Raw genomic sequence first — 24990 nt, forward strand, 5'->3', positions numbered from 1 at the left:
ATCTAACCCCTTGGTTCTTAAACTATGTAGCACCCAGTTAAAGGAGAAACTGCACCCTGGTTCAGAGCATTAGTGCATCCTGTAGATGGCTCTCTATATCACCAAGTGTTGAACACAGGGTACCTCGTTTGGGCCTTCTATAGGCCTTTCCACCATTTTAAAAGGCTGGCTAATAGAACACATGGTAAGACCAGTGAGTCCTGTGGGTGTCAGCTTAGTGTCTCACTTCTTCATTGCAAAGTGACTTCCATGATCAAAAACAATATTGCCTGGGATACCAAGGCAATATTAAGTCCACACGCGGAGGTTCTGGCGGAGGCATGAGAGGCAAGTAAAGCAAATCCAAATCCAGAGTAAGTGCCTCTTCTGGTGAGTCAAATTCCTGCCTCCATCAAGAGGGATACGGTCCTATGCAATTAATCTGCCACCAAATAGTTGGCTGGTCCCCTCAAGGTCTGATACCCAGTCAAGGGTTCAGGGCTGGTTGCTGCTGAGGACACACTGGGTGTCAGGAGTGGTGGTTCCCAGCTTGGCTTTGGTGAGGGAATGTCCTTGTTCTTCACCCCCATCATCATGGTCCTTTGTTCATGAACCCGTTGAACAAGTGGGGGCCCATGGCGAGCATTCATATGGCATACCTGCTGCCTCATGATCTAGGACCATTGTAGGGAATCCATCTTTTGAAAACCTCTTCATCGTGAACTTCTAATCTTTAACTCTGAGTTGCTCAAATCATTAGTCACTGTCTGGGAACTGGTATAGATCTTGACCTCAGGCCATCTTTCCTTCTAGGCAAAGTGGCCAATGAGATGTACTGCTTAGCTTACAATTCTGCCTGCAGATGTAATTAGCTAAGATGGCTTTTGTACTGGAGTGAACCCCTAACCCAATATGACTAATGTCCTTATAAAAAGGGGGAAATCTGAACACAGAGGTATATACAGGGAAAAAGCCATGCGGACATGAGGATGGCCACCTACACGCCAAGGAGAGAGGCCTGGAACAGATCCTTCCCTCATAGGAACAAACACTGCCAACACCTTGATTTTGGACTTTTAGCCGCCAGGATTGTGTTAAGCTAGTTTGTGATACTTTGCTACAGCAGCCCTAACAGATGAATACACTTCCCATTAGAACTAAGTTCCCCGAGAGCAGTAACCTGGTTTGTCTTGGTTTGTCCCCTTCACAGCCACCCCAGAACGTGTCTGTGCCATTACTTAGCACCTTGTACCACTATTTAAGTGCTTCACTTGTATATATGAACCGTAAGGCCTTTCAAGGGAAAAAAGTGTTGCTAGGATTCAGTCAAAACCTGTTGAGTAGATTAAACCATTTTACTTATTTCCAGATTTGCTGCGGAGGCTGCACGGATAAGTCACAGCCCTTCCTTTCCGGGATGCCTTAGTATGCATGACGCGCCTTCAGCTCTCCGGACAAAGAGATCGATACTTCGCAGGTCCCACAGCTGGGGCTCAGGAGATCGAACGCAGCTCCAGCCTTTTACAAGCCCCGGTTCTTGCCCCTTTTGGCATCTCGGTACTTGTAGTTTTGTCCACTGTATCCTTCGCCGAAAAACCAACGCTGAGACCACAACTCCCATCAGCCCACGGGAACTGGAGCCTTCAGAGCGCATCCTCCGGAGGGGGCGCCGGCGCCGTACACCAGCCCTCAGGCCGAAGGCCCGCCTTCCTGAGCCCAGGCCACCCATGATTGGTCGGCTGCCCCGTCTCTCAGCGGAGGACGACAGGTGAATGAAAGGGGGGCGTGTCGGTGCGCGTAGCTCGGTGGCGGCGCTGCTGGAACCCACTGGAAGGTGAGAGCCGAGAAGCGGGTTCACGCTGCCGCTTTCATTGGCTTGGGCAGGATCCGGGGCACCCCGAAGGTCGGCCCTGGCCGGGGGTCAGCGGGCAGGGAAGCCCCATCTCGGTCGGTCTTCCTCCGACCGCCTGGCCCTGGCGACTCCCGGGATCTCCGCCGCGCAAACCCGCGCTGGTTATCGACCCACAACCAACCTCCCCCTCAGCGTGGGGAGGGGCGCCGCGGGGCAGTTGCCCCCCCTTCCTGGGCATTGGGCTGTCCCCCCGCGTGGTCCACCCGGGTGGTCGGGGCGTGGGCTCCTCCGGATGTTGCGGGGGCGCGAGGCAGTGCCCAGCGCAGCGATGGTCACTTTGTCCGCGGAGGCCACGGGAGGGGCAAGGCCTTCGGAGCCAGAGCCAGAGTCCAGTAACTAGTTCCGGTCGTCTGGCTCCGGATAGGGAGGATCCCCTTGTCCTGTGAACAGTTTAGCAGGTGAACCGAGGATGCAATTGACCCTGAAATTCTTTCTGTGGAAATGGAAACTTCTTCCCTGTGGTTTCCCTTCCACTCCATGCGTTGGAGAAAGGAGCGACGTCCCCAACCCTTCTCATTGTGTCCAGGAAGGTTTGGGGAGTCAGGCTGGCAGAGTGGTTCAGGATATCAACTCTGAAATCAAACAGATCTCAGCTCCAAGCCTAGCTTTGGTCGTGTTATCTGTAAATCTGAAAGAGAAATGTTCTCTTCTGAAAAAGAGAATGGAATGATGTCCTTACTGCTTTGGGTTATTGTGAGGTTAAAATTAATTAATGTTTGTAAAGAACTTGTACATTGCTTCATGAGAAGTAGTGCTCAGTGAATACTAACAATTGATGAGCAGGTTCTCATGATCAGGTCAGTGAACCTGGAGGAGTCAGTGGTTGGAATTCAAGGCTGCTTTTGGTGCCTGAAGGAAGACAGTTCTGTGACCTGGCGAGGTGGGATCCCCTCAGGGGAATGTGGGAGTTTACTGCGGGTGATAATGTTGGCATCTGCCCTTTCCTGAAAGACAGGCATTATATAGGAGTACTACGTTTATTTTTCTATTTTTGGCATCTTCCTAGTATCAGGCATTGTCTGTAGCTAGTAACTGTTGAATTGAAATCGGAATAGTGGGAAGTTTGGGAAGGTCCTTGCCAGAGAGTGGATAAATGTACTTCTGAGAGCATTATGCCCTACGAGCTGCTTTTCTGGGAGAAGTGGTGATCCTCAGTATGTCGCAGGGATGCAGAGCACCAAAGGCAAGTAAGATTAATATGAATAAATATTTTCACGTTATATGCCAAATGCAGGATTGAGGAAAGGTTTGAAGAAAGAATGTGGATAGACTTGCAAAGTCAGGGAGTATTTGCAAGAGCCAGTAGAATTTAGAATATTTGCAGAGAGAAAGCCAAAGGAAATGGATTTGGGATACTGTTGTTGAAAAGGAGCATCTTCCAGTGAAAAAATAGAAGTACCCTGGGAGGAGCCCCTGTAAATAAGACCATTCTACAAGTTCAGAAGATTGTGCCTACTTTTATTTGGGAATAGTAGAATTTTTCAGATATCTGACAGTTCTCTTCCTTTCTGAACCAAAATGTTAATTTTAAATACTTTGGATGAAAATTTCCAAAATTATGACATAACTTCCTTGAGTTTAAAATAATGTAAAAAGATAGGAATCTTCTTGATTTCTTAGGCCCAACCATTATAGCTCTGGGCTATAATTTAGTGATGTCCTTAGGCCATTTTGAATAGGTAGGAGCCTGTAATACCCTTAGCTAAATGGCCTCAGGCTGATATTTTAAAAATTCCTGGGTCTAGTTTTTAGAACTGTTTTACCTTTTCCCATCTGTCAGTTCTCACTTTTAAGTTTGTCAGTTTACTTGCTTATAGAGGCTCCTCTCCACTTCTCTCCCTAATTGACTCTCTAGTTTCCAAACTTAATGCATCACTTATACATATGTATAAAGTAGGTGTAAATTGCCCTTTAATAAGGTTGATGTGGGTCTTTTATGAGTAACGTCTGTGCAGTTAGTGTGTTAGGCCTTGGGGAATCTATTTTTGCTAGTGGAGGGACCCTTTTTCGGAGGGGAGAGTGCCTGACTTCTGGTTGGGTGAGGCATTGTTATGCTCCATTTGTAGAAAGGAAGAGTGCTAGAATTGTTACCTACTGGTTGGCAGCTCTAACTAGGCCTTTTGCAATTTCAGTAAAGGGAGATGATGTACTAGGTTGTAAAAACTTCTTTGAGATCAATGGGTCAGTAAGTAAAAGGGGTACTGATGGATGGCTCTGTGGTTTGTGTGATGGGAAAAGATAGAGGAGAGAGGTTGGGGAAGAAGGTAACTCTTGCTTATATAACCTTCCAGAAAAAAATGTCATGTATATACCAACAAAGGCATGTACACAGATGGGATTTTAGCAGAAGGATTTTGAACTTGATTTAAATCTGTTCTACTTAGCAGTTAAGAAGAGTATTCCATTGTATTTAGCAAACCTCCCTGTCCACAGCATTTTGCCAGGTGCTGTGGGGGATATCAAATGAAATAAGACATGGATCATGCCTTCAAAGGACTTGCAGTCCACGGACAGACAAGGGCCAGGACATAGAAATACAGAGGAGTGAACCAAGGGTAGTATAGAGTCAGTCAGTTAGGAGTCAGTTGCAAGAGATGGGAAACCCAACTCAGACCAGCTTAGCAAAAAGGGACATAATTGGCTTCTGGCACAGCAGAAGTTGGGGCTCAGATGGTGTCCCCCGGTCCATCTGTTGCTTCTGCCTGAGCTGGGCTATGTTAAGCTGGTTCCTCTATTGATGTGGCAGCAGCATCCCTCACATCCCTTCTGCCCACAGAGCTGAGAGTACTCTTTTGGAACGCCAGGTAAACATTTCATTGCTTTTCATTGGCTCTGACTAAGCCATGTGGCCATCTCTGAGCCAGTCACTGTGGTAAGAGAGTGGAGCCTGGTGTTGGCACCAGCTAGATGCAAAGCACATTGGCCAAGAATGGGGGAAGGGTGGTTCCAACCAAAGCAGAAAAGGACACTAAAGCCATAAGAAGGGTGAGTACATGCTGGCAAGCCCAAGAATCCACCAGTGTTTCCGCAAGTGATGATAACAGATGTGAGCTGAGACTTGCCAGGCTCTAAGCTCTGTATCAGGAAGCTGTAGACTGAACTGTAGTTGTTAGATTTGGGTATTATCTATATTTTGAGCCTTGAAGAAAGTCAAATGTAGTGCATCAGAGCATGAATTCTGCAGGTTCACAGATGTGGTTTTGAGTCCTGGCTCTGTTACAGCTGGGTCATCTCCTATCTTCTTCGAGTCTCACTATTATTGGGAAAATGGGGACAATATTGATGTTTTATCAAAGGGTTTTTATAAAAATTCACTGAAAGAATCAAACACTGTGTACTGGGCCACATGCATTTAGCTCTAGTTATTTTTGTTGTTTTTCATAAATTAACCCAGTTGGACAATCTCTGATTTTTGTTAGATCCCAAACAGCCCACATCATAACCCTCCCTCTACTGAACCAGTGTTTGGGAAGAATTTATAAATATATATTAAAAATGAACATCTTATTTGTAAGGTTGGGATTTGTGAATTAACTTTAAAAAAAATCTTGGCAGAGATACAGGCTACTCCAGAGCAGCAGCAGCTGGTGAAGAAATGGAGGTGCAATCCTATTATGCCAAGCTCTTGGGGGAGTTGAATGAACAGCGAAAGAGGGACTTTTTCTGTGACTGTAGCATCATTGTGGAAGGGCGGATCTTCAAGGCCCATAGGAATATTTTGTTTGCCAACAGCGGCTACTTCCGAGCACTACTCATTCACTATATCCAGGACAGCGGGCGGCACAGCACCGCCTCCTTGGACATTGTCACCTCCGATGCCTTTTCCATCATCTTAGATTTCCTGTATTCTGGGAAGTTGGATTTGTGTGGGGAGAACGTGATTGAAGTTATGTCGGCCGCCAGCTACCTGCAGATGAACGACGTGGTGAACTTCTGCAAGACGTACATCAGGTCATCCCTTGATATCTGCCGAAAGATGGAGAAGGAAGCTGCTGTTGCTGCAGCTGTAGCAGCGGCAGCTGCAGCTGCAGCTGCAGCAGCAGCTCATCAGGTTGATAGTGGAAGCCCCAGTTCAGGCAGGGAAGGGGCCTCCTGTGATACTAAGAGCTTGGTCTCCTCTCCAGCTGAGGAAGAAGAGAGTGTGGACTGTCCAAGAGAGTCCCCTTGCGGTGACTGCAGAGGCTGCCACCCTCCGGAACTGGTGGTGAAAGACAGCCAGGGCAGTGGCTCAGCTGACAGTGACCTCTCCACTCTGCCCAAACAGATAGAGCCTAAGGTGGAGTTTGATGCCGACGAAGTGGAAGTGGAGGTTGGTGAGCAGCTACAGCAGTGTGCTGCCCCACTGAGCCTGCCCCACATTGAGGAGGGTTTGCCCAGTGGCCAGCCTGTGGACTTGGCTTACAGTAACTACCACGTGAAGCAATTCTTGGAGGCCCTCCTGCGCAACAGTGCTGTCCAGAGCAAAGATGATACGGATCATCACTTTTCTCGGAGTTTGGAAGGAAGACCAGATGGTGTAGGAGGAGCCATGAGTGCCATGAGTTCCATGATGGATGTCCAGAATGACTGGTATGGTGAGGACTCAGGTGAGCTCCATTTGCATTCATTGTTTCTGCTGGTCATTTAGCACCCGCATCTGTGCCTTATAGTCTCCCATCATCATTACCACCATCATTATCATCATTATCATTGCCACCACCATCACTATCACCACATTATTGCTGCCACCACCACAACCATTAGGTATTAATTGAGTAGGGCATTGTTTCTTTGTATATGTTAGTATTTTACCTCTCCAACTGGAGTATAAGCATGTTGAGGGCAGTTTGAAGACATAGAAAGAACCTACTGTCTTCCACTAACCAGCAATGGGACTTTAGTTAAATCATTAAATCTCTCTGAACCTGTTTTGTTCAGGAGATATTCATCCCTGTCTTTCCTTTTTCACAGGGTTGAGGATCAAATGAGAAGGTTTTCATATTTTTTTCTCACATATGATAATATGTTCTACACAGGTAGGAAATTTATTCTTTGTGTCAACCATGGTACCTGACACATAATAGACATTTGTTAATATGTCACAGTTGATGGTGTGATCTACTTGAGAATATTGTAGAGTTGGTGCTTGTCTTCATGTGAGTAAATTTCTATTTTTGACTGGCACCTGTATTCTTTTTTTTTTATTAAATAGTTTATTGATCTTTAGAGGGAGAGGGAGAAGAAAACATGGATGTGAGAGAGCAGCATTGATTGGCTGCTTCCTGCACGCCTCCTACCGGGCATCTAGCCTATCTAGCCTGCCACCCAGGCATGTGCCCTTGGCTGGGAATTGAACCTGCAACCTCCTGGTGCACGGATGATGCCCAACAAACTGAGCCACACCGGCCAGGGCTGGCACATGTATTCTTTATTAAATCTTACTAGTATTCTTTAAGGGACAAACACAGATGAGTAGGCTACAGTGAAGAAATCTTATCTTTTTATAAGAGAGTTAAGAAGCCACTAAGATACTTCCAGGTATTATCTTCAGTGATGCTTCTTATCTTTATTCTGGGAATCCAGATAATATTAAGCCCCTACAGCTACTGCAAATGCAGCAAACCCCCATTTGAATCTTTTAATAATGCACCAACAGAGGAAACATTGTTTGCAAAGCCACCCATCTATCTCCAAGCTTCATTGCAGCTCCACGGATCCCTTGGCCCTCATACAGCCAGCTTTTCCTGTAAAGTTTCTAATGGTGTCCCTCCTGTCTTCCATTGTTTATAATCTGGAAGTTCCATTTTACTATGACCATGTTCCTGTCCATGGGCCATGTCTAATAGCAGTCTGATCTCTCAGGACATTCAATACTCAACCCTCCATGTGAGTAAATTTCTTATATGCTTTGGTAGACTTTTTTGTTTTCAGAGAACTTGTTTATATCCCTGAACAATTCTGAAAGATGAGTTAACTCTTCTTAACAGTGAGCTAATTGTGTTGTAAAGTGTCTTGTAGGAGATAGAAATAGACTTGGCTGTCACCTTCCTGATGAAAGTACACTATAGCTTCTAGAACCTAAAGCCAAGAAATTAATGAATCAAAATTCTTATACATCCTTCAATATGGAACAGTGAAAGTATTTTAAATAAGGGAGATCAGCTGCTTTTATTTATTACTAAAGGGCTGTCTTTAGATTTTTTAAATTTCATTTTTTTGAAGCAAGAACACTGTGTATGTGTGATTAATATTAGACTTGAAAAATTTGAAAATGCTGTTTCTGGTCCTCAGAGACACTGTCTTAACCAGCATTTGGAAGGTAGCAGCTGTTTTTAGTGATCATACTATGGGAACTTGTTGAAATCTCATTTCTATGTATATAATAGCACTTCACAGACTGCGATCACTCTTTCACATGATGAGAACCCTCATCATGCCCGTGAATTTGGCAGAGGAAGTGTAGAGAAACAGACTCAGAAGGGTTTAGTGAGTTTCCTGAGAATGCAGAGCTGGTAAGTGGCACAGCTAAAACTAGAAACCTGAGCTGGCTTCACTTCGCTCATTCAACGAACCGAAGGCAGGACAAGTGGATAGAGGATTTCAGTGCAATGATTTTATCTTTCAGCACCCCCTGCCTGTATGCACAAGTATCAAGAAGTCAGCTGTATGCCATCTTCATTCAAGTCCTGCCTATCTGTCTGTAAAGTCAGGTTTCTAACCACAGGGTGTCGTGGCAAGGCAGCCGCCCTGGCCCGTGGCCATGCCTGGTTTCCACCAGGTTTTGGCTCCATTTACACAGCTCCAGGCTGAACTTATTCCACGTGCCAAGGCACAGAGTAGGATTGATTCGTTTGGTTATTCATTTATTTGCTCAAATATTTGAGCACCTTCTTGGTGGAACTACAAGCATAAGTCGGATGTGGATCCAGTGCTCCAGGAACTTCGAGGACATAAGATGTGTGTCATTGGCATCACATGGTTGAAAGGTACTAGGGCTGTAAGACAGATGGAGGTGTGAGTTTCACGTGTGTCCAAAAGCAGAACTGGCTTCCTACTGGGAGATGAGGGAGGCTTCATGAACGTGGCATCTAAGGCTAAGAAACAGAAACATAGGAAGAAATTGACTAGAGTCCGATCGTGGGAAAATGTCAAATGCTGAAAGATGAGGCTTTTATCTGTAGGCACAGGGGAGATTTGGGGTAGTTTCTGAGCTTGGGAGTAGACAGGATCTGTGCTTCAGGGAGCCTAATTTGGCCTCAGCACAAGATGTTGTGCAACTGGGAGACCAGGGCTGGGAGATGGTCAGGAGGCTGTTGCAGTAGTTCTGTATCCATGTTGCTCATCCCAACGTTTGCAGACACTGTCAAAGCATAAGGTCCTGCTATAATCTCTCCTCCTCCGACCTCCTAACCCTAGCTCCAGCATCTCCCATCACTTCTTGGAAAGTTCATCTACATTGGCTACCTCTACTGCTTTACTTCCCACTCTTTTTCTCAGCCCACTGAAGCTTGGCTTCTGCCCTTACACACCACTGAAACCTCTGTCATGAGGTCAGCTATGTGCATTTCTAGAGACAACGTAATGAGTGATTTTCAGGTGTTCTCTTACTTGACCTCTCTTGGCAGTGGACTCTGACCTTTCTCTCCTTGAAATTCTTTCTTCCCCTGGCTTCCAACACCATGAGTACTCATTGCTGTTACCTCTGCCCATTCCTTTTCAGCCTCATCATGGGTCATTTAATGTCACTGTGTCCAGCATTCCATCATTGGCTTGCTTCGTCAACACCTTATCTTTTCTGTTTGTTCTTTCATTCATTCAACAAATATTTATTGAGTACTTACTACATGCCAAGCACTGTTCATCACTGAGAACAAATGATAGTCCTTGTCCTCATGAAGCTGACACTCTAGTGTAGGAGACAGACAGGAAACAAGTAAGTTAATATGTAATATGAAGAACTAGAACAGGGGAAAGGTTGATAGAAGGTGTAGGGGATGGTATTTTATTTAGTGTTGACAAGGAAGCCCTTTCTAAGAAGTTGTTTTTGAGCAGACATCCCATAGTGGCAAAAGAGCAGACTGTCCAGATATCAGGGAGAAGGACTTTTCAGGCAGAGGGAAGAGCAAGGCACACAGGCCCAGGTGCAGGATCCCGTTTGGTGAGTGAACCAAAGGAACAGCTAGGATGCTGGTGTGGCTGGAGTAAAGTAAGCAAGGCAGAGAGTTTTAGAGGATGAGGTCAGAGAGTTCATGTGAGGGTAGACCAGGTAGAGTCTTGAAGGCCTTGAGAAGGCCTTAAGATATTACTCTGAGAAGGAAAGCCACGAGAGTGATTTGAAATGACATATATTAAAAGGATCCCCTTAGGTACTATGTGTAGTAACCTCCTAAGTGGTCCTCTTGCTTCCACCCTTGCTCTCTACCTATAGACTATAGGGCAGTAAGGGTGAAAGCAGGAGGATGACTTAGGAGGAGGTTACTGCAGTTACCCCAGGTGATCCTTAACTCAGTGTGGTAGCAGTAGAGAGGTAAGATGTGATTCGATTAGGACTATACTGTCTCTCAAAGGTAGAGCCAACTAGATTTTCCAGTGGTGTGCATGAGTGATGTGAGAAAAAGAGGAGTTAAGGATGACCCTAAGGTTTTTATCTTGAGCAATTGATTTAAACATGTTATGTTTATGATACCTATTGGATATCCAACTGGAGATGTTCAGTAAGCAATTGCATATGTACGTTTGGAGTTCTGGGGAGAAGTCAGAGCTGAGATGTAAATTTGGCTGTCATTAATGGCTCCATGGAATTTAAAACCTATCTATCCCATGAACTTACAGACCTAGAAGAAGATAAGAGATCTAAGGACTGACCCCTGGGGAGCTGCAACATTTTGAGGTCAGGACAATAGGGAGAAACCAGTAAAGGAGACTGAGAAGGGGCAGGCAGTGAGGTGGGAAGAGAATCGAGAAAGACTGATGGATGCCAAGAAGAGAAAGTCCTTCAGGAAATAGGAGAGCCCTGGCTGGGTGGCTTATTGGTTGAGCGTTGTCCCATGCACCAAAGGGTTGCCGGTTTGATTCCCAGCCAGGGCACATGCCCAGGTTGCAGGCCCAATCCGCGTGGGAGGCTGCCCATTGATGTTTCTCTCTCACATTGATGTTTCTCTCTCACACTGATGTTTGAAAGAAGAAAGAAAAAGAAAGAAATCCATTCTACCCTATGCTGTGTATAGGCAGATGGAGAACTGATCTTTGGGTTTAGCAATGGAGTCATTAGTGAGCTTGACAGAGGGCAGTGTCAGTGAAGTGGTGGGGCAAAAAACCTAAAGGAGTAGCCCTAAAAGAGAAGTACAGAAGTAACATGTGACAATAGTGAATATAGATGCTTATTTCAAGGAGTTTTACTGTGAAGGGAACAAAGAAATGCATCAGTCGCTGAAGGGGAATATGAAGTCAGCGTTTTTATTAAGGTGGAGGACCTAAAAGAATGTTTATTTACTGATAGGAATAATCCAGGAGCGAGAAGAATTGGTGATGGACAGAGGGAGGGGAGATGGGGTCCTCTGTACTAGTGGAAAGGATTGTCTGGCTTTGAACGGGAGGAAGGACAATTCGTTCACAGTAACAGGAGTGAAAGCAGATCACTTGTGTTCATATGGGAGGCTGGTGGGTGACTGGGAGCATGTAGAGGTTCTCTTCTGCATGTTCCTTCTTTCCAATTAAATAAGAAGCACGGACAGAGGCTGAAAGTGAGGAGGCAGTAGAAGGTGTATTGTAGATTTGAGCAGAGGGAAGGTATAAAAAGTCACTGAGAGGAGTGGGCGAGTGAATGAACCAGGGGAATTCTTAGGATGCCTGGGCAGAACCGAGAGCTCTTTTGATATTAGTGGTTGGATGGTGATGGTTAGATGGATTCGAAGTGAGACCAGAACACAAAGCTGTGTATTTTTTCGTCAGTGACATTAATTTGCCTTGTTTCAGGTATGGAATAGGCAGAGAGTTGTATGTAACCAGAGTCTAGGTTTAACCAAGTGAACACAGTAGAGGGAGAGAGAGGACCAAGGCCACTGAAGGTGTAGGGAAGGAGTGAGTTCATTGATGGATTATTGGCACTAAACTGGGCAGAGAGAGGAGTGAGGACTGAAGGAGGTGAAAGGCAGTAAGATGGCAGTAGAGTTCATGGCTTAGAAGTCCCAGCAGATAAAGGAACCCAGGGGGTGAACTGAAAAGATATGAGATAGTGATTGGGAAATGGGGTATTTGAACTGTACGTTATGGGGCAAACACAGTAGTGGCACTATCTAGGTATGGGGCTGTGAGTCTCATTGCTGACTGTACATTAGAATGGGAAGGGTGCTTTTAAAATATCCTTGGGATGGGGATTGGACATGTTTTTGTTTGTTTGTTTTGTTTTGTTTTTTAAGTTTCGCAGGGGATTCTGATATGTAGGCAGAGTTGAGAGCTCTTGGTCTAGAACTGGGTGGCTGACGTAGGGGGGAGGACAAGGTCTTTGGAGGAAAGGAGGTCAAGGAACAAAGAGACCAGAGTTTTGGCAGGATCATTTTTGGTATTCACACGAATTATGCCAGGAGTTCTGTTTGAAGGCAATGTGATCAAATCTCTAAGGAATGAGGAGATGACCTAGAGGATCCTGGATGACTATAATAAGGAACAGTTGCAGTGGTATTGTCTGACGGTATGAGCTTCAAAAGATCTTAGGGTTTTTGAGGATGGAAGAGGGACAGTGGTCTGGAGATGGCGGTGAAGCACAAAAGAGACCCTACCCACCTCCAACCCAGGGGTGTCAGGGATATGGGTTAAGGGAAGTAGAGTGCTCGAGAGAGAGGCAGGGCTCAGGTAAAGCAACCATTCCAATCTGCTGAGGACTCTCAAAACTGTGTTCTTCCCTTCTTTCCTAAGCTCCAGGTTTATCTCTCTAATCTCAAAGGGCATGCATAGAAGAAACAAACCTCAGAATGCTACAATAAGGGTAACTCATGTAATTTGAAAGGAACAGTTTCTATACCTGTGTCACCGTAATGTTTATATGAGCAAGGTAAACAAACAAACAAACAAACAAACAAAAAGAGTTGGAAAGAGCCCGGCTGGTGTTGCTTGGTGGTTGAGAATCGACCTATGATGATCCAGGAGATCAAGATTTGCTTCCGGTCATGGCACTTGCCCAGTTGTGGGCTCAATCCCCAGCAGGGGGTCTGCAAGAGGCAGCCGATCAATGACTCTCTCATTATTGATGTTTCTCTCTCTCTCTCCTGCTCCCTTTCTCTCTCTGAAATCAATAAAAAATATATTTTAAAAAAAGAATTGGAAAGAGATTTAAGTGGACTCCTGGATATTTGATGACTTCAGATATATAGAGTTAATGTGAATTCCAAACAATTTAAGGTCTGCATCATAGAAAACCTCTTCTGTACATGTCTGGAAGCTCTTCTGAGGAGCTACTGTCAAATCTTGAATTCTAGTCCAGAGGTCTCAGTCATCATCGCTATCTGTGCTGGTGGAATTCCCTAGCCCCAGATCCCATCCATTGGAGGGTTGGCCAGTGTTGTTGCTGCTTATAGTACAGCTAAATCGATCCATTTGGTTTCCTAGGTGATGTGCTGGTGGTCCCCATCAAGCTCCACAGGTGTCCTTTCTGCCCTTACACTGCCAAACAGAAGGGCATCCTTAAGCGACACATCCGCTCACACACAGGTGAGCGGCCCTACCCCTGTGAGACCTGTGGCAAGAGGTTCACTCGACAGGAGCACCTGCGGAGCCACGCCCTGAGCGTAAGTGAGCTGGCAGTTCTCGTGTGTGTGGGGTGGCTGCTGACATTTGTCCAACGAAGCAATTTTTAACTGGTGTGCTGCAAGAATTTTTAAAACATGCAATACCTGACTATTTAGTCAGGTGCACTGAATTCTTTCCCCTTAGGTTGTCAAATTAAAAAATGACAACAGCCAACACAACAATAGCTGTCCTGTGGGAATGAATTAAAATTATAGCTATATTTTTGTCATATCAGCAAATCAAAGCCATAATGAGATGCCACTTCATGCCCACTAGGATGACTGTCATCAAGAAATGGATAATAGCAAAGTGTTGGCCAGGAAGTGGAGAAATTGGGACCCTTATACATTGCTGGTGGGACTGTAAAGTGGTGCAGCCGCTATAGAAAACAGTTTGGTGATTCCTCAAAAAGTTAAGCATAAAGTTACTATAGGACTCAACAGTTCTATTTGTAAGTATATAACCAAGAGAACTGAAAACATTCACAGAAAAACTTGCACACAAATTTTTATAGCAGTATTATTCATAATAGTAAACAAGTGGAAACAACACAAATGTCCATGAACTGATGAAGGAACAAACAAAAGGTATATCTAGACAATGGAATGTCACGCAGCCATAAAGTGGAATGCAGTTCTGATACACATTACAGCATGGATGAACCTTGAAAACATGCTAAGTGAAAGATGCCAGTCACCAAGGACCACATATTGTTTGATTCCATTTCTATGCAGTGTACCAAATGGGCAGACCTATGGACATAGAGAGTAGATTAGGGGTTACCAGGGGCTGGGGGGATGTGGGAATGGGAGAGGAATGACAGTGGGCACAGGGTTCCTTTATAGGGTGTTGAAAATGTGGAATTAGATGGTGGTGATGATAGTTGCACAACCTTGTGAATATACTAAAAACCACTGAATTGTACACTTTAAAAGGATAAATTTTATGGTATGAATTACAGTTCTGAAAGAATCAGATTTAAGATAAGTACAAGGTTACTGCCTCTGCTCTCAGTGCTGGCCCCAGCACACTTTTCTGAGAATGGCCTCCTCTCAAGGACTTAAATTTTTGTTTGTCTCCCCCCACCCCAATTTATAGCTAAAGTGTCTCTTGGCAGCAATAGGTCCCTGGGTACTTCTAAGATGTTTTATTGGTTGGAATTCTCCTTTTCTCTCTTTTTCCACATTATTCAAGCCCTGTCAGGTTGAGGGGTCATAAGATACATAGTCAGGTTGGCTCAAGTGTTGGGGTTTGGTGTAGGAAGCCCAGGAAATCTCACGGGAAGCAGGGACATTGGTCAGAATGTAATGGCAGCTCCAGCAACCTAGGTATCATGTTGGCCTTTCTTCTTCTGCATCAACCTCTCTCTGTCTCTGCTGCTTGTATGTACCCTGTACCCAGAGCTCTTTAAAAGAGAGTCTCCATTTGGCTCACTGAGCCCCCATTGGCTGGAGTTCCTGAAGAGTGCACACATCTGAAAGATAGTTCTTCACACAGGGGCCCCCTGGGGCTGTGTGGGGTAGGAGGTCAAAAAAGGCAAGTCTGCCAGCATGACTGGGGAATACACTGCCTAGCAAATCTGCCTCCCTAATAACTAAACAATCCAAGGTACATAAGAAGCCATGCCTAACATCCTAACCTGTTCACTGAGTGCCCTTTATATGCCTGGCACTAGGGATATAATGACAAGTGTGACAGAGGACAGAGGACATGAATGAGGACAGCCCCTGCCCTCCTGGAGCTTACAGTTTAGTGAATTTTACCAACGATTTGTTAAAAATACAGTAGTCTCCCCTTATCGGCAGTTTATCTTTCCACAGTTTCAGTTACCCGTGGTCAACTGTGGTCCGAAAATATTAAAATGGAAAGTTCTATAAATAAACAATTTGTAAGTTTTAAATTGCATGCTGTTCTGAGTAGCGTGATAAAATCTCGTGCATCCTGCTCCATGCAGCCTAGGATGTGAATCATCCCTTTGGCGGTGTCTCCACGCTGTCTGTGCTTCCTGCCCATTAGTCACTTAGCAGCCGTCTTGTTATCAGGTTGGCGGTTGTGGTGTCACAGCGCTTGTATTCATGGTACCCTATTTTACTTAATAATGGCCCCAGAACACAAGAGTAGTGATTCCTCTCTTTGGATATGCCCAAAAAAAGCCATAAAGAGCTCCCTTTAGCCTCAGCTGGTTTTGCTCCGTGGTTAGAGCATCGGAAGGGTCAGGCTCGATTCTGGCCAAGGGCACAGACCTTGGTTGCGGGCTCTATCCCCGGCCCCGGTTGGGGGCGCGCGGGAGGCAACCAATTGATGTGTCTCTCTCACATCGATGTTTCTCTGTCTCTCTTTCCCCCTCCCTTCCACTCTTTCTGAAAAGCAATGGGAAAAAATATCCTGCGTGAGGATTTAAAAAAAAAAGACCTTCCTTTAAGTGAAAAAGTATGTATCCACAGGAAAAAACATAGTATATATAGGGTTCAGTACTATGTGCGGTTTCAGACATCCACTGGGGGCCTTGGAACATATTCCCCGCGGATAATGGGAGATGACTGTACAGTCAAGGAAGAAGTATAGGCGAGAATATACAGCGGGGAGACCTGACCTGGCCTGGAGCATCGGAGAAGACGTCCTTGAAAGGCATTAGGAAGGGGGGGTTGGCCGTGGGGAAGGGGGCACAGTCCATGATGTCCAGTGGCCCTGGGGTGGAGAGGACTGTGGCTGGCGGAACAAGGGGAGAGTGGTGAAAATGAGGCTGGAGCATCAACCCAGGCCACATCACATGGGGCCTTGAAGGCCATGGCTCAACCCCACTTCTGTGACACTTACTCTGTGTACTTGGGATTTTAGGTGCACAGATCCAACCGTCCAATCATCTGCAAGGGCTGCAGGAGAACCTTCACAAGCCACCTGTCGCAGGGGCTGAGGCGCTTCGGGCTGTGCGACAGCTGCACCTGCGTTTCAGACACACACGACGACGAGTACGATCTGATGCCCATCAACCTTAGCTTGGTGGAGGCTTCCTCCGAAAGCCAAGAGAAGAGTGACACAGACAATGACTGGCCGATCTATGTGGAGTCTGGTGAGGAAAACGACCCTGCTGGAGACGACTCTGACGACAGACCACAAATTCAGCCCAGCCTCATGGATCGAGAGACACTCATGTAGCAGTAAATTGGTGGGAAGAGATTTTAGAATTTGTTATTGCTCATTCTGTGGTTGAAAGACACCGTTTGTCCAATTTTGTGGAACCCTGAGAGGAACGTTTTTTTTCACTGTTAATATATTTGCATTTTTGTTAGATCACCTTGTAGGGGTTGGGTTTTGTGACTCAAAGAACTAATGACTTTTCAGTTTGGTGCCCTTGGTTTCTGAGAGCTTTGCTGACCTTCCCTTCATTCCGAGTGGATCCAGGCTGGCCCTCAGGGTTCCCAGTTTTCCTGTTGTGCACCCAAACTCTGATTAGAAGGATAAGAAAACCCCCATGCTCGTTTTCATAGTGTCTTTCTCTGCATTCCTTTGTGGCCATCCTCTTTTCTCTGAAAAGGTAGGCAAGAATATATTAAGTTTTGAGATTAATCTTACCTCTGCCAAGCCTCTCCTAATGAATCCCATATTCTAATTTTCTGAAATATTTAAGAGAAAGCTTTACTGATACAAGGTAGGCAGGGCTGCCTTATACGTGATTGTAAACGGTACTTTCGAAATCTAAGACTGCAATTTTAAGAGCTGGGGTGTTTATGTGCAGACAGACATGGAAATGAGCTCAGAGCCTTCTCATGGCACTTGGACTCGCCCAGTTGAATTAAATTTTAAGTTAGCCCTGGGAAGGGACCCTGTGATCCCAGGTCAGGATGGTTTCCCTGCTTAATTTGGTATTTGATGATTCTATACACACAGTCTGTTTTGTGATCATAAAACAAGTCATTTGGGCAAAACTAAAAATTCTCCCCTGCTTTTTCAAGCCATTTCCAAAGACCACACTGCTGTGTAACTTGGAAATGTAGCTACCACTGACATTCCTTTACTTAGTTTATGAATGGAACTTTAACTGGAAGGAAAATGTAAGCCTATATAAACAAGTTCTATTTCTAAATTGCTTACCTTTTGAAAGATTCCCCTGGAAGGAAAGAAGTTTTGTAGAAAAACAGGTTTTTACAACCAGTCTGCTTTTCACCCACTTAGCAGCCATACAGTTATTCTAACAAAAGGCTGTACTTATTTCAAGGGCTAAAGAGCAGGAAATATTAGGGATTTAAAATATTTAAGGCACTTTTATAATTTTGTCTTATGTTAAGGTATCCAAAATGGATTTTAAAAGAATAAAACAAAGTATGCAGACAAAACACAGTTTCCTTTGAAATTTGAAAAAAAAATTAAAAATCCCTTTTTCTTGACACCTTTAATTTTAGTATAGTTCTGTTTCAAAAGGTGGTAAAATCACTTTTTTTCTGCCTCTTGAACAAAAAAGATCATCAAAACATCGTAAATGCTAGTCATTGAGGAATTCAAAGGTATTTAAACTTATGTACTCAGTAGAAGTTAAATTCTAGCTAGTGCTGCTCAAACTGTGGCCCACACATAGGTGCTGGTCTATGAGTTGTTTGATACCAGCCCACACAGTAGGACCACATACTGGTCTGTGGTAGATTGGAAATTTAAAAGCTGGTCTTTTACCACAGATAGTTTGAAAATTATTGTTCTAGATCAAGAGTTACAAATGGCAACTTATTAAGAACCAGAAACATTTTTCTTAACCTGAAATGAAAATATTAGCTGTTGTTTTATAAGAGGGATCTCAGCAAAAGGCAAACCTAAATGGATGTGTAGAAGCTCTACTTTGCAAGGAGTTATGTTTGATGTTTTTTGCTCTCTCTGTTTAAAGTATTTTTGATATTTTAATATGACTTTTCTACCTCACAGTATAACTTCTCTACCTACTTTTCTCTGGTAGAGCAAGGAGCCTCTTCAGTGACCCCATGACCTATTCATATCACTGGGTGTAAGGTAAAAAATTTCACATTAGAGATTTCATTGTAAGACAGTCATTCTCACCTGGGGGTGATTTTACCTCTCCAGGGAAGATTTAGCAATGTATGGAGACATTCTTAATTGTTACAACGGGGTCAGGGTGCTGCTAGCATCTAGTGGATAGAGGAAAGGATGCTGTTAACATCCTACAATTCATAGGATGGTCTCTTACAGTAAAGAATTATCTAGTCCAAAATGTTAGGAGTTCAAGGTTGTGAAACCCTGCTAAAAAGTAAGATTTTTAAAAAATGACTTTGAATGAGTGAACTTAATTTTGTGTTATATTTTAGGCTACCTTTTACCTTCTTATATTAATAGACACTGGCCTGGCCCATGTGGTTCAGTTGATTGGAGCGTCATCCTGTACACCAAAAGGTCACCTTTTCAATTGCCCATTAGGGCACATACCCAGGTTGCATGTTCGATCCCCTGTTGGGGTGCGTATGAGAGGCAACCAATTTATGTCACATCAAGGTTTTTCTCTCCCTTTCTCTCTCTAAAATCAAAAAATGAATCCTCAGGTAAGGATTACAAAAGGATAATAAAAAAAATTAATAGGCCCTTATGCTCCCACAAGTTTTGGAAAATAGTGGGTCAGTAAAATGGGGAGTGGAGGCCAAATTATTCACAACTTGCCCAAGATCTGATTGGGTCTTAGAAACTTAGAAATTCTGACTCTGATTCATACCCCCAGAACCACTTTAGGCTTTGATCATTTTATTAAATGTTAAAGTAGAGAATCATTGGGAGGAAAATGGAGCATGAAGCTTAATATTTAAATAATTCTCTTTTTTCCGTAATGTTTCAGATTGTTGCATTCCTGGTTGGCTGTTTAGAGTTTGTGTGTTGGCATTCGTAATAACTGAATCGCTGAATTCTATCACTTTTAAAGGATATCTTTGTCTGGACTCTCAGATCATAAACTGTTCTGTTTTAAATTTATGTTTGCATTTGGTGGTCAGTATTTATAATCTGCACAGTGTCTCTGAGGTTTAATTTGTGGAGTTGGTGATATTTTTATAATAAGTAAATTCACACTTGGGTCCAACATAGACCATTCGTGATTTAGGTTATATTCTGGCAACTTTCTGGCACATTCTGCCCAAGTTCACAAAGGGATACTTTTATCTTATATTAGATATATTGCATGAATGGGAACAGAATTTTTACTTATAATGGAATTTAAAAATGGCATCCTTGGGAAGTTGTTTCTCTTGGGGGAAGGGTACAGGCTTTCATAGCATGGGTTGGGGAGGAATGTAAATAAGGCCTGTAATTGTAATAAGTTAAGAAATGACATAGAGCATCATGACTTCTGGTCATTTGGCAGAAAGATGCCATTCTGGTGTAAATATTTTGGTGACCATTAGACTTTGAATATTCCTTAAGAAAATGACTGACCTAGTGGTCTGCACAATGCTGTGGAATTGAGTATTCTGATGGTTCAGAATACTGTGATGGTTTTTTGTTATTGTTGTTGTTAATTGCTGTTGCAACAAACCCCATAGAAAGGCAACAGGGTAGGGTTACATGTACTGATTCTGAGGGCAGTGGGGGAGACTGGAGTGGCCTTTGGTCAACTGAATTCAGACTTTCACTTGGACTTCTAGGTTTTTTATTGTGTGTCTCTTGTGCATTGACAGTAGAATTATCTCTGTGAGGTCTAGTGTAACGGCATAGAGTGGGGCAAAGGGTTGGGTGGGTGTGAAATTACTATTACACTCTGTTTTGAGCATTACCGCTGTACTTCCTGTTGGTGGTGGTCTCTTATAGCTTGCCTTATGCTTTCAAGTGATCACACTATCTTCTAAAAACCCAAAAAAGGGAGCACTTTATCCAGTTGCTTCTGGTGGGCAGTGTTTTCATTCAGTATTTCCACAACATCCCCTATTACTATGTTCCTCCAATCTGCCATTATAGTGCTGAAAATTTGAGTTCTAGTACTGGAATAATGCTTCTGTAGAGATAAATGAAAAGTTTTTTGTTTGGCAAGAATGGTTTGGTTGGTTTCTAACATGTCCTAGTTTTAAAAGGTGACACTAACTCACACCATTGTGATCAGATGATATAGAACCTAACTTAAGGAGGACGTTTAGCACCTGCTTTGACCCTCCTGGTAGATTATTTTACTACTGCCAATTCTTCATTGACAACTGTGATTTTCAAGAGCAGTTTTTATATCCATCATTTGAGTTTTGGACAAGGAGACGAACCACATCAGGCAAGTATGGGAGCTCTCCTGGCTAAAAAGCCTCTTATCCCACGGGAGCAAGTATCTTTTATAACAATTCCACAGACATAGCTTCTAGGGCCCCACAAGAGACATGTCTGTTCCAAGAGTCACTGTACTTAGGGAAGCCCAGGGCTGGGCTTCCTATCAGGTATTTATAGTTCTCCCAGTTCAGATGCAGTTTACCAGTTAGGGGTCATTTCTGTCACAGGTAAAGCTGCCTAGCAACATAGTTGACATACTACTCTTTAGTAGGTTGTCAGGGGAACAGAGCTAGAAAGTTAACCAGAGGTCAAATTCTCATACTGAAGGGGGAAAGGTTTCTGTTAATCCTTTACCCAACCATTATGCTAAGCAATTGCACAACAGACAGTCCACCTAGTTCCTATAAAATATAACCAGGGGAATTTCCTATTAAAATAAAGCCAACACCAACTAACTTTCCCTCTCTTGAAGAGGGTTCATTCTTTGTGCTTAGTTGCTTGTGATTAATATACAGTTTGCAAATTTTGCTGAGATATGTGTAAGAGTTGAATAAATAGTCAAAATGATCCTGTCAAACTGTCATGTATCCTTTGGTGCTACTCCTAGTAGGCAGGTATATAGTATGACATATTACAGGGACATTGAATGGAAATTTCTGGGGATCCCATCAGTCACACTTGAGGGGAACCTATGTCCACCTAGCAACCACCAAACACTAGGCTCTTGGTAATGATGCCTCTTATTGCTACGTCATGTAGCGCTACTCTTGCCTGCTTCTGTTGCTAGTAGGTTATTTATTCAGCAGTTATCCAACAATTATTTATATAGTCCTTATTATGTATCAGGCACTAGGACACGTCAATGTAAAGCAGAATCTCTGCCCCTAAGGGACTTGCAGTGCATAATCAGGGAGACTAGCGATTAAGCAACATAGTTTTGGGCAAGACAATAGGGGCAAGGACAGGGTGCTCTGGAAGTGCTTGGGTAGAACACCTGGCCCAGTTTTAGAGCCTTGGAGAAGGCTTTCTTGTCTAAGCTACTGCTATTGTGATCTTTCCTATCCTATAAACTTCTAGCTTTGGGGTACAATTTATATACAATTTAAACAGTCTCTGGCATTTCCTGCCTTTTCCAAACATGGTGGTTTTGGACATTAACAGTATTTAAATTACTTGTTTTATTTAGGTATGTAAATTTACTATAAACATTTTAGAATATCCCAGTCTTCAGAAAATATGCATCAGATGCTATGGTTTTCTTATTAAAAACAAACAAATAACTTCCCATTATCTTGTCCAGTGTGATAAGATAGAACAAAGGTATTGTTATTGTGACAGATGTGGAGGAGCCCCACTGCATCTCGATTGGTCTTGGCTAGCCATGTAAACTAGTTAATATCCCAGAAACCGGGATAGATATGGGACCAGGACCATTAAATCAAGGACTGAGAAATAGAAGGGATGTTAGAGATAGTGTGGTCCAACTCCATTTTACAGAGAGATGAAATGATTAGTTCCTAGTTCCCACACCTCTAGCTGGGATCAGATAACAGGTCCTGCCAGGCCAATGCTGATAACAAACATGTCTGGGCAAGCAGCAAAGAGCACCTGTCCATAGCATTTGTTTCCTTTGGGTACCCATCAGACTGAAGCCACAGAAAAGGAAAATGCTGTTTTAGCCTCATGTAGCTTTGTGTGATCATGGCCTGCATTCTTGTAATGCTTAGACAGGGAGGGGAGAAATCACATGTTGAGCATAGGGAGTTTATTTAATTTCTTTGCCAATAATATCCACACATACCTGAAACAACATAAACCACCATCAACACATACACACACACGGCAAATCAAAATCTTTATTGTCCACTTATTTAATATGCATCGTGTATTTGATTTTAAGATATTCATTGTGTTTGTAAAAACTTCCAAAATAAAAAAAAATACAACATTATCTTGAAATTACTTTTGCCAACCTATATAACTGATTTTTGAAATATAACTTGGGCATGATTCAGGGAAGTTGACACGGACGTTTTTATAGGAAACAAAAAACCACACATATTTAAGATAGTAACCCATATAATATTATGGTATTGAGTTTAAATACATTTTAGGTATTTCTTGATTCAGTAAATTTTAATAAATCTGCAAAAGGTAATTTAAAGATCTGTGATAATATATAACAGTTATTAGTAAAACAGATAAGTCACTTTATGATCTAAACATACCTAGAAAGAGTTTTTCTGGTTGTTAATGAAATATCAAGTTTGGGATTAAAATGAATGCAGATCATCTCTAATTCGGTTAAATCAGCTTTGAGGATAGACAGGAAATAGTCTCAAACTAAATTTTTGTTTGGGTTTATACAACTCAGATTGACACACCCTAGTAACAAATTTAGAATAGGAACAGCAGCCAGGTTTAAGAAAAAGTGTTCTGTTCCTTTATCGCTTATTTTGTCTTGAAAAACAAATGTAATTTAACTATTTTCTGTACCTTCCAGAATTTTAAAATTGACCTAAATTAGATAACTGCAAATTTTAGAATGGCTAAGGTCAAAATGGTTGAAACGGTTTGGAATGAATGAAACAAATTGAGGTTTGATCCCCTCATATAGATAATTCTTCATAATTTAAATTTAGTTAACTGTTTTTCTCAGTGTAATTATTTTACATGAACTTCTAATGAGGAATTTTACAAATAAGATTTTAGTTAAGGGGGGAAAAAAGACAAGCTATTAAATAGAGCTCCAAACAAAAGAAGCTTCCATCAAACGTCTTTTCCTACCTCTCTGTCCAATGGTGTTAGGACCAATTACTTCCTTATGTGAGATGGTTTCTGGGCAGAGTATCCCAAGCCAGACTGTTTTAGATTCTATTCAAGAAGGCTGACCACTGCTTGATAAATGGGTAATCATTCATGGGATGCAATATAAGCAAAAACTAATGGCAGACAACACAAAAACCAGAAAAGATACAACATGCTAAGCTCTGAGTTCTAGTCATACACTTTCCAATGACTCTTAGAAGAAAATTAGTAACTGACTATCTTTGGCTGCCAAGTTTCCAAGTGGATAAGTTCTTCTCACTTTGTCAAAACTGCTATCAAAAAAAGAGAAGATAAAGTTGGAAGTGATCCTGAGACCATTAAAACAATAGCAACTGATACCTTTTTTAAGGAGTGGGAAACTTTCTGCTTTTTAGAACTGAGTTGGTCTTTATGTTACAGTTACTATGTACCAAGTCTGTTTATATGGTTCAGTGTTATCCAGGTTGTATGTTGTTTTGCTATTTTTACTTTTTATATATAAAGAACTAAAAATAAGAGAATAAAGTAATAAATTAGTGGGTATAATCTATATAATCTAGATCTGACTTCTCATTTCTGTTGTCTTATTCCATTTTTAATATAAATCTTTAAGATATACATGCTTATTTTTATTTTTATTTTTTAGAATAGTTTATTGATTTTTAGAGAGAGAGGAAGGGAGAAGAGAGAAACATTGATGTGAGAACATAACATTGATCAGCTGCCTCCTGCATGCCCCCTACGGGGGACTGAGCTGCAACCTAGGCATGTGCCCTGACCAGGAATCGAACCAGCAACCTTTTGGTGCACGAGATGAAGCCCAACCAGCTGAGCCACACTGGCCAGGGCAACATGTGCATGCATATTTTTGTTTCAAATTTTTTTCTGCTTTAGCAGCAGTTTCAAATATTGATCTTTTTTTCTTAAGAGAGATGGGAAGGAACAGAGAGAAACATCGATGTGAGAGAGAAACATCAATCATCAACTGGTCAATCTGTAGCCTCCTGCAGGTTCCCTGACCGGAGATTGAACCCACAACCTGGGCACGTGCCCTGACCAGGGATCGAACCCACCGCCTTCCTATGTACAGATTGATGGTCCAACCCAGGGCTCAAATGTTTTTCTTTTGAAGACAGGAAGTTGGTTCAGGTTTAGCAATATATTGATATAATTTTACATTTTAAAAAAATGTTGAGGTTGGGTTCATTTAAGATGGCCTGGGCTCACTTCCAGCTCTTGAGAAAAGCATTTATAGCCTACAGATTTTTTAAAGATTTGCTATAACCATATAGAAC

At 42.9% G+C, this 24990-nt stretch overlaps 1 protein-coding gene across 2 annotated transcripts; it reads left to right on the forward strand.

Annotated features, from left to right (window-relative positions):
* Positions 1-1514: 1514 nt before the first annotated feature.
* Positions 1515-24246, forward strand: ZBTB8B (zinc finger and BTB domain containing 8B). Of its 2 annotated transcripts, none has more exons than XM_081145639.1 (4): positions 1515-1747; positions 5447-6477; positions 13475-13653; positions 16493-24246. In XM_081145639.1, exons 1-4 carry the CDS (start codon positions 1707-1709, stop codon positions 16808-16810), a joined length of 1569 nt encoding a protein of 522 aa, XP_081001765.1. In that variant the 5' UTR covers positions 1515-1706; the 3' UTR covers positions 16811-24246. The 2 variants fall into 2 exon arrangements, with proteins under 2 accessions (XP_081001765.1, XP_081001764.1); XM_081145638.1 differs by having other exon boundaries at positions 1733-1813.
* The last annotated feature ends 744 nt before the right edge of the window (positions 24247-24990 follow it).

The sequence above is a fragment of the Miniopterus schreibersii genome (genome assembly GCF_964146895.1).
Source record: "Miniopterus schreibersii genome assembly, chromosome: 8".
NCBI classification, from domain to species: Eukaryota; Metazoa; Chordata; class Mammalia; order Chiroptera; family Miniopteridae; genus Miniopterus; species Miniopterus schreibersii.